The sequence below is a fragment of the Eptatretus burgeri genome, chromosome 8 (genome assembly GCF_056783735.1).
Source record: "Eptatretus burgeri isolate ZD-2024b chromosome 8, Ebu_testis_v1, whole genome shotgun sequence".
NCBI classification, from domain to species: domain Eukaryota; kingdom Metazoa; phylum Chordata; class Myxini; order Myxiniformes; family Myxinidae; genus Eptatretus; species Eptatretus burgeri.
In genome coordinates this window covers 83,431,183-83,444,377 of record NC_140968.1, presented here as the reverse complement: position 1 = coordinate 83,444,377, position 13,195 = coordinate 83,431,183, and the positions used below count along the sequence as shown (strand labels likewise).

General features: G+C 45.0%; 1 protein-coding gene across 5 annotated transcripts in view; it reads right to left on the bottom strand.

Moving 5' to 3' along the window:
• Positions 1–13,195, bottom strand: part of KIF19 (kinesin family member 19) — a 98,556-nt gene that overhangs the window by 51,557 nt on the left and 33,804 nt on the right. For all 5 annotated transcript variants that reach the window (XM_085892837.1, XM_085892834.1, XM_085892836.1 and 2 more), the window contains 6 exons: positions 12,541–12,735; positions 12,224–12,373; positions 8,283–8,405; positions 8,029–8,158; positions 4,026–4,170; positions 865–1,066 (listed from right to left, as the gene is read on the bottom strand). In XM_085892837.1, the coding sequence (XP_085748963.1) occupies positions 865–1,066; positions 4,026–4,170; positions 8,029–8,158; positions 8,283–8,405; positions 12,224–12,373; positions 12,541–12,735 (945 nt within the window). The remainder of the gene's footprint in view (positions 1–864; positions 1,067–4,025; positions 4,171–8,028; positions 8,159–8,282; positions 8,406–12,223; positions 12,374–12,540; positions 12,736–13,195) is intronic.

Genomic DNA, 13,195 nt, shown 5'->3' with positions numbered 1-13,195 from the left:
AGTGTGAATCCCAGTGAAATCCATCGCAGAATGAAAATGCAATATGGTGATGCATGTTTATCGCTGCAGCAAGTGTACGACTGATACAGGAAGTTTAAAGGTGGAATGTCCAGTGTGGCAGACGCTGCTCATTCGGGATGGCCTCACACAGCCGACACACCAGAAATGGTTGCAGGAGTTGAGCGAGTGTTAAGGGAAAACCGTCACTTTACGCTGGATGAAGTGGTCTCCGAATTGAACAGTAGCAATGGTTCAGCACACTATATCATTCACAACGTGCTGGGGTTCTGCAAAATGTCTGCAAGGTGAGTGCCGAGACAACTCGTACCCAAACTGAAAGAACTCAAGTGTTAAACTTCCTGTCCCAGGAGTACACCTGCTGCAGCGATAAACATGCGCCGCCGTATTGCATTTTCATTTTGCGATGGATTTCACTGGGATTCACACCCTCACTTCCCAAGAAACGGACGACAGAACGTTGCTCCTCCCTGGTGCATGCTTCTAAGGGAGCCGCCATCTTGGAACTGCTCTACTGACGTCATACGCTCAATGTTGCGAGATATAAAACAGGCAAAACATGACTCTTACCCATAGATATAACATATATCGTCTCCAACTACACACATTACATCCTCTAATAATCTAATTTATATCGCCATTTCAAGGTTACTTATTGACTGCCCCTCATATATTTCAAAAAGATACCGATATAGTAAAGGCAAAATAATTTATATTTGCATTTAAAAGGCGTGACATTACCCTTGCTAAAGTAAAATCAAACCCTCACGTAAAAAGCAAAAGTATAATAATTATTGGTGGTTGCAGGAAACGTGACAAAACAAATCGTGCTTTCAATTTTCCTACCTTCAGTGTGGCCAACTTATTTTGCTCGACAGAAAGCGCAGTGAGCTCTTCTCGAGCCATTGCCAGATCGGAGAGTTCTGGAGAGCTCGGTTCTTCGATTGGGATATCAGAGTCTTGTCCACTGCCATCAGTTGCTGCATTTCCTTCCTTCATCTGTTCTGCATGCCGTTTGGCCATTTTGTCCAAGTCTTCCTGTTCAAAACTGATGTGCATAAAATAAACCGTCACTGCCTTTCTCAGAACAAGCCTCCTGGAGAATACATAATGGCTGTAACAACGAATGGTATTTGCGTAAAGTATTTTGATGCATCACTGTTTATCCACATCAGATAAGCATCATCTTCACACAGTGAGATTTGCTTATTAGGGTACCCTGTGAGTACAGGGTACCCTATTGTTTTTCTTCTGTTTATTATTACGCATTATTATTATTATTCTTCCGCCGGCATTTTGCACCCTTTTTCGCTTTAAAAATCATTTTCTCTGGAACACTAAGTCCGATCGACAGGAAATTTTCACCATAGTATGTATCTTTTTTGATAGCACAATCACGTTATAATTATGACGTCATTGGTCACGTGGTACGGTCGCCATCTTGAAAAAAGCGATAAACTTTGGACATCTGTATCTCGGAAACCGTGCAATGGAAAAAATTTTCGTTTGATACATTTTACTAAGCTCCCTATGGGGAACACGTGTGATTTTTCGTGACGTCATAGGTGAAGCGATATACCGGTGAAAATTCGTCAAGTAGAACGCCATATGGGAAAAATCTGAAAAATTCTGAGCATCATCTACGCCAAAAATCACTGACGAAAATGTTTTTTTTGACGTCATCGATGACGTAATTCGGCCGCCATCTTGTTTTTTAGTGTTTTTTTTTAAAAATCTTCTTCTCCAGAACGGCTATGCAGATTAAGGCGAAACTTTACACGCACATTCCCCCTGAGGTCCTCTTTCAAGTTTGTTAATTTGTTGTTGATACGTCACATGGTTTGGCGGCCATCTTGAAAAAACCCTAAAACCTTCAAACATCTTCTTCTCCAGAAGCGCTGGTCCAATGAAGGCGAGATTTCAGAACTATATTCGTGACATGTATGCGATGCAAGTTTGTTAATTTCAAAGTGATAGGTCACATGGTTTGGCCGCCATGTTGGATTTAAGAAAAATATTAAATAAAGTTTTCTCTGGTATTTCATAAGCCATCGAAGCGAAAATTTGCAAGTGCCTTCCTCGCTCAAGTCTGCATACATGGTAAAAAATTTTACCTCAGAAGTCACATGGTTTGGCGGCCATCTTGGATAGAAAAATAGACTTTATCCGATTTACACAAAACTTCACACACTTGTTCGGGTCGACGATGGAAAGCAGAATTTAAATTCATGATATCCTCGGTCACAAGGTTCGGCAGCCATCTTGGATTGAAAATGAATAAATTTTAAAAATCTTCTTCTCCAGAAGGGCAAGACAGATGAAGACGAAACTTCACAGATATATTCCCCATGAGGTCCTTTCTCAAGTTTGTTAATTTGTTTTTGATCGGTCACATGGTTTGGCGGCCATCTTGAAAAACACCGAAAACCTTCAAACATCTTCTTCTCCAGAAGCGTTGGCCCAATGAAGGGGAGATTTCAGAACTATATTCGGGACAGGAAGGCGATATAAGTTTGTTAATTTCGAATTGATAAGTCACATGGTTTGGCCGCCATCTTGGATTTCAGAAAAATATTAAATAATGTTTTCTCTGGAACCGCTTAACCAAACGAATCGAAAATTTGTAATTATCATCTAGCAGGCAGTATGCACGCTTGGTAAAAATTATGATGTCACACGTCACATGGTTTGGCGGCCATCTTGGATTGAAAAACGCACCTTTACCGATTAACACGAAACTTCACGTACGTGTTCCAATACCCAGTTGGAAGCAGAATATACATTTCTGATGTCATAGGTCACATGGTTCGTCAGCCATCTTGGATTGAAAAACAATATCTTCAAACGTCTTTTTCTCTGAAACGGCTGAACAGATCCAGGCGAAACTCCACCACTATGACCGCCTCTCCATGACGAATAAAAAGTTCCCACCCCCTTTTGAGGTACGATGCAACGTTTGGCAGCCATATTGGATTGAAGGAAAAATATTAATTAATGTTTACTCTGGAACTACTGCATCAATAAATGTGAAACATCAAGTTTATGGTGGAACGCTCATGCGGAATGAGGGTTTGAAATTTCAACGCGATCGGGCCCAGGGTTTGGCAGCCATGTTGGTTTTAAGAAAAATATTAAATAATGTTTTCTCTGGAACTGCTTAACCTGGAGAAGCGAAAATTTGCAGTTATCATCCACCATCGTGTTTGCACACGTGGTGCAAATTATGACATCACAAGTCACATGGTTTGGCCGCCATCTTGGATTGAAGGATAAATATTAATTAATGTTTACTCTGGAACCGCTGCCTCTATATATGCGAAACTTCAGATTTATAATTCAGGTGACATGCGAAATAAAAGTTTAAAATTTCAACCTGATCGGTCACGCGGTTTGGGAGCCAGAATTATTTAATTATTTGAATCTGGAAGCCAGTAATAACGAAATTGAATGCTTTGTGCTGCCCGGTTCGTAACTCATCTGTTCCGTGCCGTCTCGAAGCAGGCCTGTGTTTGTATCACTATTAAATAATGTTTTCGCTGGCACCGCTTATCCTTTCAATGCCAAACTTTGCGACTGTCATCTGCAGAAAGTCCCATGTTGTATCAAAGGCGGACGGACTGGGTACCCGGTCATCACTGCCAGCAGTTATAAAGTGGCAGTTCTAGTTATTTTTAATTTTTTTTAAACCATAATTCATCCCCATGATGTTCGGCACTTTTAACATGTGAACAAATGGAGTCGAAGACTGAGACAACCTCATACAAGATCCCATTCTGTTCTAGGTAAACTTTGTAATTCAACACTTAGCCTTTCCCTTTTATGTGTACATTTTGTTAGTGCACAAAATATCCCAGAATAGGGAGATTTTGGCACTAAAAAAAAAAAATAAATAAAAAAATGAGACCGGCAAATAACGTTTTGAACTAAACAGGCCGACGCAATGCAACGGCAGTTTATGCTGCTGCATCTGGACCGCAGTTCTGCTAGCACAGCCTGTAAGAAGTTACTTTGAAATAGCGAGATGCTGTTGAGAGATGTTCAGATGGGCGGCCAAGCTGGCACTGTTCAGCTCCATAACATGCTTCTGTAGCTGCATCTGCTCATGGAAACTGTGCATCAGCTTCCCGTACAGAGACTTGCTCTGGATCCCAGCTGCAAAAAAAAAAGGAAGAAGAATTCAATGTGCACATGATGACAAAATAATTTATTTTCAAACAAACATCAAAATCATCTTTATATGAAAGGAGTAATATCCAAATTGTGACACAAGGACTCTAACAAGCTCGAATGAGCTAAGATTCTCGTCCTCTTAATGATGACATAACGAATATGACGTCATTGTGATGTATCAGGTTTGCGATAAATTATCTGTGCTAATGCCCGGCTTGATTCCCACAAGCAAAATTCAAACAGCTTGCCTAGTTTCGGAGATAATGGTATTGGCGATTTCCATTAGCGGCGATATTATGACGTCAACTTTTTTTCTCGGAAGAATTTCTAAAATCGGAGATGGTTACTGCCTGCGCATGGGCTTTCTGCATATACATGGCAAGTTTCACAAAGATCCGATGAAAACTCTGGGTTGTGAAACAAAAAATGTCAAAAAATAGGAATGACGTCATAAAAATTGATATGACGTCATAGTGATGTATCATATGAAGCACAATTGGTGGAATTCTATTAAATGTTCTATATCAAATTCATCTCTGCTAATGCCATGTTCGATTCCCGCAAACAGAATTCAAAAAGTTTGCCGAGTTTTGGAGATAATTTTTTTCGGCGATTTCCATCAGCGGAGATATTTTGACGTCATAACCTTTTTTTTCTCGGAGGAATTTTCAAAATCGGAGATGGTTACTGTTTGCGCAGGGTATTTCTACATATACATGCCAAGTTTCAGGAAGTTTCGATGAAAACTGTAGGCTGTGAAACAAAAACGTCCACGAGAACAACAACGTGAGTAAGACTTAGAGATCCTCCACGAGGATCGAAAAATAGTCCCAACTGCAAGCGTTTCACTGGTTGGAGGGAATGTTAAGCCAGCTGTCCAAACTGCCAGCATTTCACTGGTTGTTGTTGACGATCTCACGGTGCCTTTCGAAAAGTCGGCCATGGTGTGCCAGAACCCTTACCAAAATCATGCCTCAGCATACAAGGGCACTGCAATGGCAGCACAGCTGTGCTTCAGTAATGAACCAGCAGCTAATTGAATCCGGGTCCGACGTGTATTTGCTTGAAGGAGTAATCCATAACAGTGTAGCACAAGCCACACATCTCCAAAAATGCAACTGCAATTCCATTCATATCGTTTCGGTTCTGCGAACTATCAATCCCTAGTAATGGCAACTAACATATAGCGGTTCCCGAGATATTTGTTTTGTTCGTACTTGTTCCAGATAGAGTCCTTCCCTTGTGTCGAATGGGCTACAAAGGGAATATGCATTGTGAGGGATTAGTTAGCTTTTTCCACACTGTCTCCCCATTTTTCTATATTTTAATTTAAAAGCCCATTCAAACCGCATGCGCCACCTCATTAGCATATTCCGCGAAATCCCTGTTCAAATCGCTTGTGAGAACTCGGCCGTCATACCACTTAGAACCACACCACCACCACCACTTACAACCACCGCAACCTCACGACAACATAAATAATTACAACACCACTCTAATAAAATCATACATGAAGTTTTCTCACTGTTTCACTTTATTACGCCGCTTCATCTCCATTTCAACCACCACGAGACTACAATTACATCCACACAAGACCAAGAACCATCGTCTCGCTTTGCTCAAACGCCATCCACTTCAGCCTCAGCCATCGCTCTGCCACCGTGGAACCATTCCAAACACCGCTCCAACCACCATCTCAACCACTCGCCCATAATTGATGACAGTCACCACCATCGCGCCTGCTCGGGGCGCCGCTTCACCCTCGCTCGGAGTGCCATGACCAACCAAGCTGTCTCCCATCTAGAGCAGGTTTGAGCAAACATTTTTCTGTCATTCCTCCCTGTCAGCAGCAACCATCGCGTTGCCCGCGGAACCATCCGCAACCCTCCAGGATGCTTGCACCACCAGGGGGGAGTGATACACGCTGCCCCCATGTTAAGTCAGGAGATTGGCCCATTAGCACTTCAGGAGGATTCAAGAGAGAATTCAGGAGATATTTCAAAGGTTTTCTTGGAGGTTATTTTCGGCTTCATTACGGGTGCACTTTTGAGTGGTGGGAACGAGGTGGATCAAGAACCCAGCTGCATAGCGAAACCCTTCTATCCCAATCCCCTTTCCCCAGTGCAGGAAAGCGTCGGGCTCGCCAGCCCACGCCGGGTGAGCGCAAAGGTCGACGAATGCCTCATACTTTCTCTTTTCTTTCTCACTTATCTACCCTTCTGTGGAATGATCCTGATGATGCCCGTTTAAATATGTGTAGCTTCTCCTCTCTGGAATAACACTTCCGCTTCGGCATGGCGGCGCTGAACTGAACAGAGCAAACAAAACTAACAAATTTGAAGATTTCTCGGCTGGTAGGTGATGAAGATGTCGAAGAACTGGTACAGGAGATGCAACGGGAGCGTAGATTTAAGTTGTTGACAACTCTTCCGAAAGGATGTGGGCGGTAGAGCACGCGAACATTAGTTAATCTTGTACAGTACAGTACTGTACTTACGTTGTGTACTGTGTTGTATGGTGTTAGAAGGGAACGTGAACGTGGGTTACAGGAGATACGGATGCTATGATGATTTGAATTGAATTGATTTTGTTCATCTCAGCTTCGCCATTTATACGGGAAAGGTGCGAGAAGATGACAGCTCGTGAGTATTTTCACACCACATGTCAACTCAACACAGGGCGATGACGGCTTGAATTTTTTTCGCCACTTTGCACTATTTTGGACTAACTTTGTCTCTATTTTCTCACTTTTTTGCCTTTAAACATGAAATAGTGGTATTTTTTGGGGTCCAAGGTGTATGAGCATTATATCAGTACAAGCGCTATAACGCTTAGCGTTATATCGATTTTCCACTGTATTATTAACCAAGTAAGCTTACCTAAGCTTGGTAGAATGGAGAAAACTCTGTTCTTTTGTCTTTTTACTTTTGGACCACATTGTATGTCTTTTGCTGCACATAAATTACTGAATGTCGCTGCTGAACGAATGCCTGAAAATAAACCCCTGTTTTAAATGTACCACATGCTTTTCCTCGCACTTGCAAAGAAACCTTCGGTGTTTGTTCCTATACATCTGCTTCTTGCATCTTTTCCTTCATTGGTCTAGCATAGTCTGCACTTAGTGTTAGCCTCAGAGGTTTTATACCGCACTAAATGACTCATGTGACTGGCCGGTGCTGCACCTATCTGTTCCGCTCAGCAGAAGATCACCAGGTGCAGCGCTGAGGGCATGGCCTCCAGTTAGCTTGCCATGCCAACAGTAAGGTATCACAGAAACCTCGACAAGTAACCCTGCGAAGCCAGTAGTCTAAGCCAAGCGGCTACAGCTGTGTAAGAACTGCAGCCCATGGGATCGTGGAGTTATCTGGGGTCGGTGGCCTCATGGCCAGAGATCGGGAAGATAAGCCTGGAGAACCCCCCGCACATGGTAGTCCCGAACCCTGGTTCCGCAACAGTATTGCATTGAGAGTCAAGACCAGGCCTTTATAATTCAATCAGGCATAATCAACATAATTTGGCCCTTTACAAATAGTCCACCTATTTTGAAGCACAATTGGTGGAATTCTATTAAAGTTGATAACATTGATGTGAGCATTCCATCACGTAAACATGTGGCATGAAATTCAAATCAAGACTCTGGGTCCAGCAGGTGTCCTGGGTGTCAATGAAAAGCAAACTAGGTCATAAGTAATATTAGACAAAAAGGAAACCAAACGGGGCATGAATTGACCGACTTGCGTAAAAGCAATCGCTTGCACTGTAATCATGTCAGCAATCCACCGTTGCACTCTTTGCACTACAAAAAACCTTTACACACACTCTCCCGTGACTCCGGGTCACCTTGATGTGGCTCCACCATATTCTGCTCCTGCAACCTCGCTCTCAGCCTGTGGATCTCACGGCGCAGGTCTGCGATGATGTCTGTGTACTGTGTGATGTGGTACGTTACATTCATTTGGTTCTTCTTCACCTGAAATAAAATACATTTTTTTTAAACTTATGTTGAAATATTTCTGATTCACCGGTGGAATTTTATTGATTAGTCATGAAAATGACCACATCACGAAGCTCCGATGAGATCTAAATGTGCGTACCCGGTTCTTCACATGCTTGGCACGGTCGGCGTAAGTCAGCGTATTCCGCGATTCCTCAAAGGATGTACTGGCTGGACTAATATGAGCTATCATGACAGTTCGACTGTTACCTCCAAGAGAGTCCTGTAGGGCCATATATTACAAGGGAAAAAAATGAAGCCAATTAGCATTGATTAATGATATTAATGAGAAAAATCAGACATTTACTCTATACAAGACTACTGGAATGTAGATTGTATAATCAAAATGCATGAATGGTATGGAGAAACGTGTAGAGGAGTTTTTTTTGTAGATAAGGTCAAGGCTCATGGAAGGGTTGGAACACTGAACGGATCAGTGGAAACGCAACAGAGGAATGATTGATAGTGGAGGACACACAGGGTGGATACAGAAGCAAACTCCCAGGAAGGAAAAACTGGAAATTTGGAAGGGGGTTGGCTTGGGGGTGGTGGTTGATGGGGGTTGGAAAGGTCATGGTTTTGGATGGGGGATGATCTGAGATTGTGTTGAACAGCTGTCTTGAAGACTTGGAGAGAAGAATGAGATTGAAGAGAATGTGGAAGTTGATTCCACAGGTGGGAAAAGATAGGAATGAATGAGTGGAGGTGATCAGTGATTCTGTAGTTTGGGAGTTTCACCAGAAGGGAGTTGATGGTGGACTGCGTACACCCTGCATAGACCTGGTAAGGGGAGGGGTCAGGTCAGGTCAGGTATGGGAGCATCTGCCAGAGCAGTGCGTCGCTGCGTCCACTCTCCGCCGGTAATCCAGGGGTTTCCATCTGGCCATCCCCCAGGCAGATGCCAGGCCCATCCCCATCTCCTTGAGATGATGGTCAACCTGCTGCAACCACGAGGCACGTGGTCGGCCCATTGGCCTCCTCCCCTCACGAGACTCCCTCGCTGAGAGAATCTGGTGAGCAGGATCAGGGTCAGGAAAACGAGCCACATGTCCAAACAGCTGCAACTGATGCTCACGGACCATGCAGGTAACAAATCTCATCCGAGTTTCTCTCAGCAACCGCTCGTTGGACACAAAATCCGACCAGCGATAGCCAAGGATTCTCCGAAGAGACCTGGTAACAAAGGAATTAAGTCTCCGTCTCAGATCCTTGGTCAGAGTCGAAGTCTCGCATCCATAGAGCAAGACTGGAAACACCAAGGACCTGAAGACTCGGACTTTCATCCTCCCATACAGGTACCGGCAGTGCCACACCCCATGATCCAGTGAATCCATGACTCCCCAGGCCCGACCCAGATGTCTATTGACCTCTGACTCACAGCCAGCAGAGACATGAATATCACTGCCAAGGTAAATGAATCTCTTCATGACCTCAACATCCTCACCACAAACAGATACAGACAGGACAGCAGCATTCAAGATGTCATTGAAATCCTGGATCTTAGTTTTGACCCAAGAAACCCGTAATCCCAGCGGCTCCGACTCCTCATTCAGCACCTCGAGGGCCCCCAAAAGGATATCTAAAGTCTCCGCAAAGATGACTGCACCATCTGCGAAATCAAGGTCCGAGATCTTGACTTTCCCAAACGATGCACCGCAGCTTGATCTTTCCGACATCCTCCCTAGAATCCAGTCCATACAAGTGCTGAAAAGTGTGGGGGCCAGTACACACCCCTGACAAACTCCAGTAACAACTGGAAATAAGTCAGAGATGGTACCACCACACTTCACAGCACTTTCAGTACCAGAGTAGAGTTCAGACATCAGATCGATCAGTTTTGGTGGCACCCCACGAAGACCAAGAATCCTCCAGAGGACATCCCGATTCACTGAATCGAACGCTTTACAGAGATCAACATAGGCTGCAAGCAGCCCCTGCCGAAACTCTCGTCTGCGTTCGGTGAGGACATGAAGAGCAAGGATACGGTCAATCGTTGACCTCTTTGGTGGAAAGCCTGACTGCTCTGGATGCTGGTGCTCAAGCAGATGGTGGCGAACCCTATCAAGAATTATCCGAGCAAAGACCTTGCCCGGCATTGAGAGCAGCGTCACCCCTCGGTAGTTGTTGCAGTCTTGGTGATCACCCTTACCTTTCCAGAGAGGGACAACAAGGCCCCTCTTCCAGTCAGTTGGGATGATGCCTGTGTTCCAGGCAGAGTAAAAAACTGCATGCAACGACACGAGTGCAGCATTTCCACCAGCCTTGAGAAGTTCAGCATGGATGCCACAGATCCCTAGAGCTTTACCCTGTTTCAACCAGTTCACCGCAGCCCTTGTTTCCACAAGCGAAGGTGGACCACAATTGATTGGAGGGTCAGCAACAGGGATTGTAACACCATTGATGTCCAACTCGACAGCTGGTGGATCAGCCTGGTACAACCGCTCAAAGTAACCGGCCCAGCGGGCCTTCACTTCAGACTCCTCTGTTAAGAGCCGACCAGTCTCTACTCTCACTGCAGTGCTCCGAGGGATGGGCTTGGATGAACGCAATGCGCGAATTCCCCTGTAAGCGGGACGAGAATCACCTGTCCACAGGTGATGCTCTACCCCCTCACAGATTCCTCGCACATAGGCCTCCTTGTCCACCCTCAGTGCACGTACAGTTTTACACCTCAGCTCCCTGAACAGCTCAGCTCTGCTATTCAGCCTGGCCCTGCAACTCTGGTCAATGAGAGACAAAATTCTTCTTTGCCCTGCGGTGAGTTCCAAGACATCCACCGGAAACATCAAGGACGGTGGTCTTGAAGGTAATCCATAATTCTTCAGAACCCCCCAAAGCACCCAGACACCCCAAATGTCCACTCAGCCTGTTCGCAAACTCCTCAGCTACTCTCTCATCCTTGAGCTTGCCAAGATCCAGCCTCGGCTGGGATGGTACCATTCTCCAGGATTTAAGGTGCAGCTTTCGAGTTGCTACAACAAGCCTGTGGTCAGTATTGAGGAACTGAGCACTCCGGTAGACCCTGCAGTTCTGAATCATCGTCCAGCGACCGTCAATGAGGACATGGTCAATCTCCTTTGCCACACTGCCAGCGTTGGAATACCAAGTCCAGCGATGAGCTTGTGGGCGCTGAAACCATGAACCAGCCACCCTAAGTCCATGACTTCTTGCAAAGTCAAGGAACTTAGTGCTATTCTGGTTCATAGTTCCATAACCATGGGGACCAACACACATCTCATAACCATCCCTATCAGTTCCAGTCGATGCATTGAAATCCCCCAAGACTAGAAGTGTATCTCGTCTGGGGCACCGATCAACCACAGACTCGAGCGTGGCATAGAATGTGTCCTTCACGGTGAGATCAGTCACCTCAGTCAGAGCATAGACAGAGACCAGGGAAATGACACCTAAGGAGTGACGAATCCTTAGTCTCATAATACGCTCGTTGACCGGTGTTACCTCAATTATCATTGGGGTCAGCTTATTGGACACAGCAACAGCAACTCCTTGGGTATGGTAACCATCAGAGCGACCAGACCAATAGTAGGTGTAACCACCCACCATTATCTCGCCGCAATCCGGTCTCTGAACCTCAGAGAGAGCTGCAATACCGATGTCCAAACGCTTGAGCTCAGATGATAACAGAGACAGGTGGTCATCCTCTCTTAGGGATAGGACATTCCAGGCACCCACCCGAAGGGACCGCCTCAGGTTAACCCAAGGAGACCGCCGTCTGGTGGACGACACCTCAGGGGAGGGGGGAGCATAGAAAGAGCAAAGGGTGCAAGACCAGAAAGGAGGTTGTGGAAGACAGAGACCTCTGACCTATTTGCGATGGGAAACTGATGATCCCATAGCCTGAGCTTCATCACTGGACTTCATCATTGGACATGAAGTAGAAATAATCAATTAGCAAATATTTTGTCTCACCATTCATATAATGTATTAGAAAAACAGTTAAACACCTTTAACCTCCATCACAACGCTTCCATCATCATTTGATTTGCAAGGCATAAGAGCTAACAACAAAGCAGCCATCACCTTGAGAAGACGTGTGAGCTTGCTATCACGATAGTTGATGTAATTAGCTCGGCCACCTCTGTCACTCAACGCATTAATGCAGTTCCCCAAGGCCAGCAACGAGCGATTGATGTGAGCCCCCTCCATCATACGTTTACCTCGATTTTGGGTCTAAGAGTAAACGAGAACAAACAACAACAGTGAAGAGGAAATCATTTTGCCGTACAGTTTAATTGTTACAACCTATCTCCCTGTTTATTGGATACATATCCAGTGGAATCAGATGAGCAAAATGGTACTCAGTCACAGGTACTTCAGTGAGACACTGTGTGGCCTACCTGTGCAGCGCGTTCAGAACCCGCAAGGTCAATGAGAAAGAGGCGTCCAAAGTGCAGCTCATCATGGATAGCATGTACACGGCTCCTTTGGCGCACGGTCACCTGCAGCACGGCGTGCGACCTTGAGGATGCACTGTTTGCTCCTGTTGGCTCCTGTGTCCGTTCACGGTTTCCTTTTAGCAGGAGCAGCATTATCTGAGGAGATGCCAAAGTTGTCTCTTAGCTACATTGACAGATGCATAAATAACTCCACTACTTTCCTCGGTGAGAGACAACTTTTGTTTTTGCCAGAGATGCCTTTTGATCTTTTGTAAACGTCCATCTGAAGGAGAATGCAGACGATATTCCTCCTTTGGAAATGCCCCGCTGAGTGCAATGAGAAAAGCGGCTCCATTGTTGTGACGTCCCTGATGCCCAGAGTACCCTGAGAAGTGACAGCACTCCCCCCCCCCCAGCTCAGTGGCTATGTTTGTCATATCTAACAGTATTGTGTTGTGTTGCGTATGTTTGGCTGTATGTTCATATACGTGTGTGGGACGAGGAGCCTTAGATCATCTAAATTTTTCAAATAATAATAAAAATTAAAAAAAAACCCTGCAGGCAACAATGGCAATCTGTAATTAGACTTTGAGGGGAATCAAACCGAGAACAAAAT